This window comes from Sorex araneus, chromosome X, assembly GCF_027595985.1.
Source record: "Sorex araneus isolate mSorAra2 chromosome X, mSorAra2.pri, whole genome shotgun sequence".
Taxonomy (NCBI): domain Eukaryota; kingdom Metazoa; phylum Chordata; class Mammalia; order Eulipotyphla; family Soricidae; genus Sorex; species Sorex araneus.
Genome location: NC_073313.1, coordinates 83636074 through 83638440, shown reverse-complemented (window position 1 = coordinate 83638440; position 2367 = coordinate 83636074). Strand labels below are relative to the sequence as shown.

At 41.2% G+C, this 2367-nt stretch overlaps 1 protein-coding gene across 1 annotated transcript; it reads left to right on the top strand.

Moving 5' to 3' along the window:
• Positions 1 to 1012: 1012 nt before the first annotated feature.
• LOC129400016 (NADH dehydrogenase [ubiquinone] 1 alpha subcomplex subunit 5) lies at positions 1013 to 1517 on the top strand. The gene has a single exon (XM_055122278.1). The coding sequence runs from the start codon at positions 1090 to 1092 to the stop codon at positions 1438 to 1440; it is 351 nt and encodes a 116-aa protein (XP_054978253.1). The 5' UTR covers positions 1013 to 1089; the 3' UTR covers positions 1441 to 1517.
• Positions 1518 to 2367: the final 850 nt, after the last annotated feature.

Here is a 2367-nt window from a genome sequence, read left to right as displayed (position 1 = left end):
ATGGTCCAGTCTCTAGCCCTTGAGTCCTGGCGTTTTCAGTCACTGGTCCCGCATACCTGGGTTTTTCAGCAGATTTATTCTATTGTGTGGGGGTCCAGGATGAACCTATAAAGATTTGCTATGAGGGTGATGTCAATTGGTTTCTGGATGTTTGCGGCTGCCCAGGGTCATCTAGTGCAGGCAGAGAGAGAGGACGTCTGCTCCCATCTGAGGTGCTCTGGTGAAATCAGCCTGGCACATAGTCTGGAGCCATCCCTGTAGTGAGCTACTCGGTTCTGAGACTCATTTGTGAGCCCAAAACCAAAACTTTTAAAAAATCAAAAATCTCTCCTTAAAGACTCCAAAAGCTTCACAATCCTACCAACACCTCGATGCTATCCCAGTGAGAGCCAGTTTGGATTTCTCTCCCTTCTAGAACAATAAAAATTTAAAAGTCTTGTCCTAAGCCACCCAATTTGTAGTAATTTGTTACAACAGTAATTGGTAACTCTAGGAGTTGAACATAAGGGAATGGACTGAATTTGTATGGGCCCTCAGATGAATCTGTGTTGATAAAACATTTCAGACATTTGATAAAGAGCTTAAAAACCAAAAGTCTATCACTGATTCTCAACATGTTTTCTTAAACATTGCCCTCTTTATACATTATGTATTTGAGGGATCAAATCTCCTTAGTCTAAAAAATTGGTGGAATGACAGCTAAAACAATTAGTAAGATGGAAAATGTGCCTCTTTGTTTTCAGAGACTCTGCTTTTCATCATTTATAGACATCTCACTAACCCTGCTGCTGATGTGGTCTTTGCTCTCCAGAATTCCCTGTATATAAATCAGAATGCACAGAAAAATTGAATGTAAAAGTACTGTTCTGTGCTAGATTTTGGACTAGGGAGTGATTTCTGATCAGACTTTCACTAAGGCAAAAGTAAATCTCATTCCTTTGGAAATATACTAATATTTTAAAGGCGCAAGATTTTCATTTTGGAGGCTTAAAGAATCTGGTCTCGGGGAGCGGCGGTGTCGGTAGTGGATTGAGCGGGCCTGAGCCGGGCTCCCAGAGGGCCCCGCGACGGCGACTCGCAGGCGCTGTCATGGCGGGTTTGCTGAAGAAGACGACCGGCCTGGTGGGCTTGGCGGTCTGCGAGAGTCCGCACGAGAGACTAAGAATTCTATACACAAAGATTATTGATGTTCTTGAGCAGATGCCTGCAAATGCGGCCTACAGGAAGTATACCGAACAGATAACAAATGAGAAGCTGGGTATGGTTAAAGCAGAACCAGATGTTAAAAAATTAGAAGATAAGCTTCAAGGTGGCCAAATAGAAGAGGTGATTCTGCAGGCTGAAAATGAACTAAGTCTGGCAAGAAAAATGATGCAATGGAAGCCATGGGAGCCTTTAGTAGAAGAACCTCCTGCCAACCAGTGGAAATGGCCAATATAATCATCACTAAATGTTTTGTGTATTGATGGAAAACTGGTGTAATTAAATGCTCTGTTATAATTTAAAAAAAAAAAGAATCTGGTCTCAGAATAAAGACTAGAAAAGGTGATGCTGAGACATGCACAAGATGATTTCATGGTGAGAAGCAGATTTTGGTATTTGTCAAGAATAATGGGCTATATTTTCCAATGGAAATTGTTTTGGATACATATAGAATAAATTTTATTCACGTTTTCCCCATTATACTTCATTAGAACATTAATTTTTATCTAGTCCATGATGAAAAGTCCTATTTTCTTCTATCCCTTGACAATGAAATATATATTTGAGTGTCTTCCTTTGTGTGTCCTATGCTTCAATGCCTACATGTCAGGGAATAGCTCACAAGAGACGAGTAAACGACTCTCGATCACATCCTCATCCCCAAATATCTTTGTTCTACTCTCATTTCAGGCCATCACCTGAATCCCAATGTGAGTGACTCAGTTTTGAGTTATTTTCTCATTGGTCAAAGTTGACACTATTGCTTACAGGTCAGTCAGAAGGTAACTAGCAGAGAACAGCGGAAGCGTAGGGAAAAATTAGAGAAATGCCTTCAGAGGCCCATTGTTTCAGTCCTGCTGACCCTAACTCATCTGACTCAGAGCTTCCTTTTGCGTGAGGGACTTCAGGACATCCCTGGGAACAGTTTAACAAAGAGCCTCGGCATCATTGAGCCCAATAACTTCATTTCCTTCCTCTGTAGATCTTGTTTGTTCCCAAACTAAATCGGAAAAGTAGTATAACAAAAAGCAAAGCACGTTTGTCCTCAGGTGGTCCAGTAGACTGGATTTGAATGACAATTTGAACACTTACCTTGAGCAACTATTTTCAGTTTCTGGGCCTCAGTGTCTCCTATAAGTCCAGGGGACAGTAGCTTCATTACTA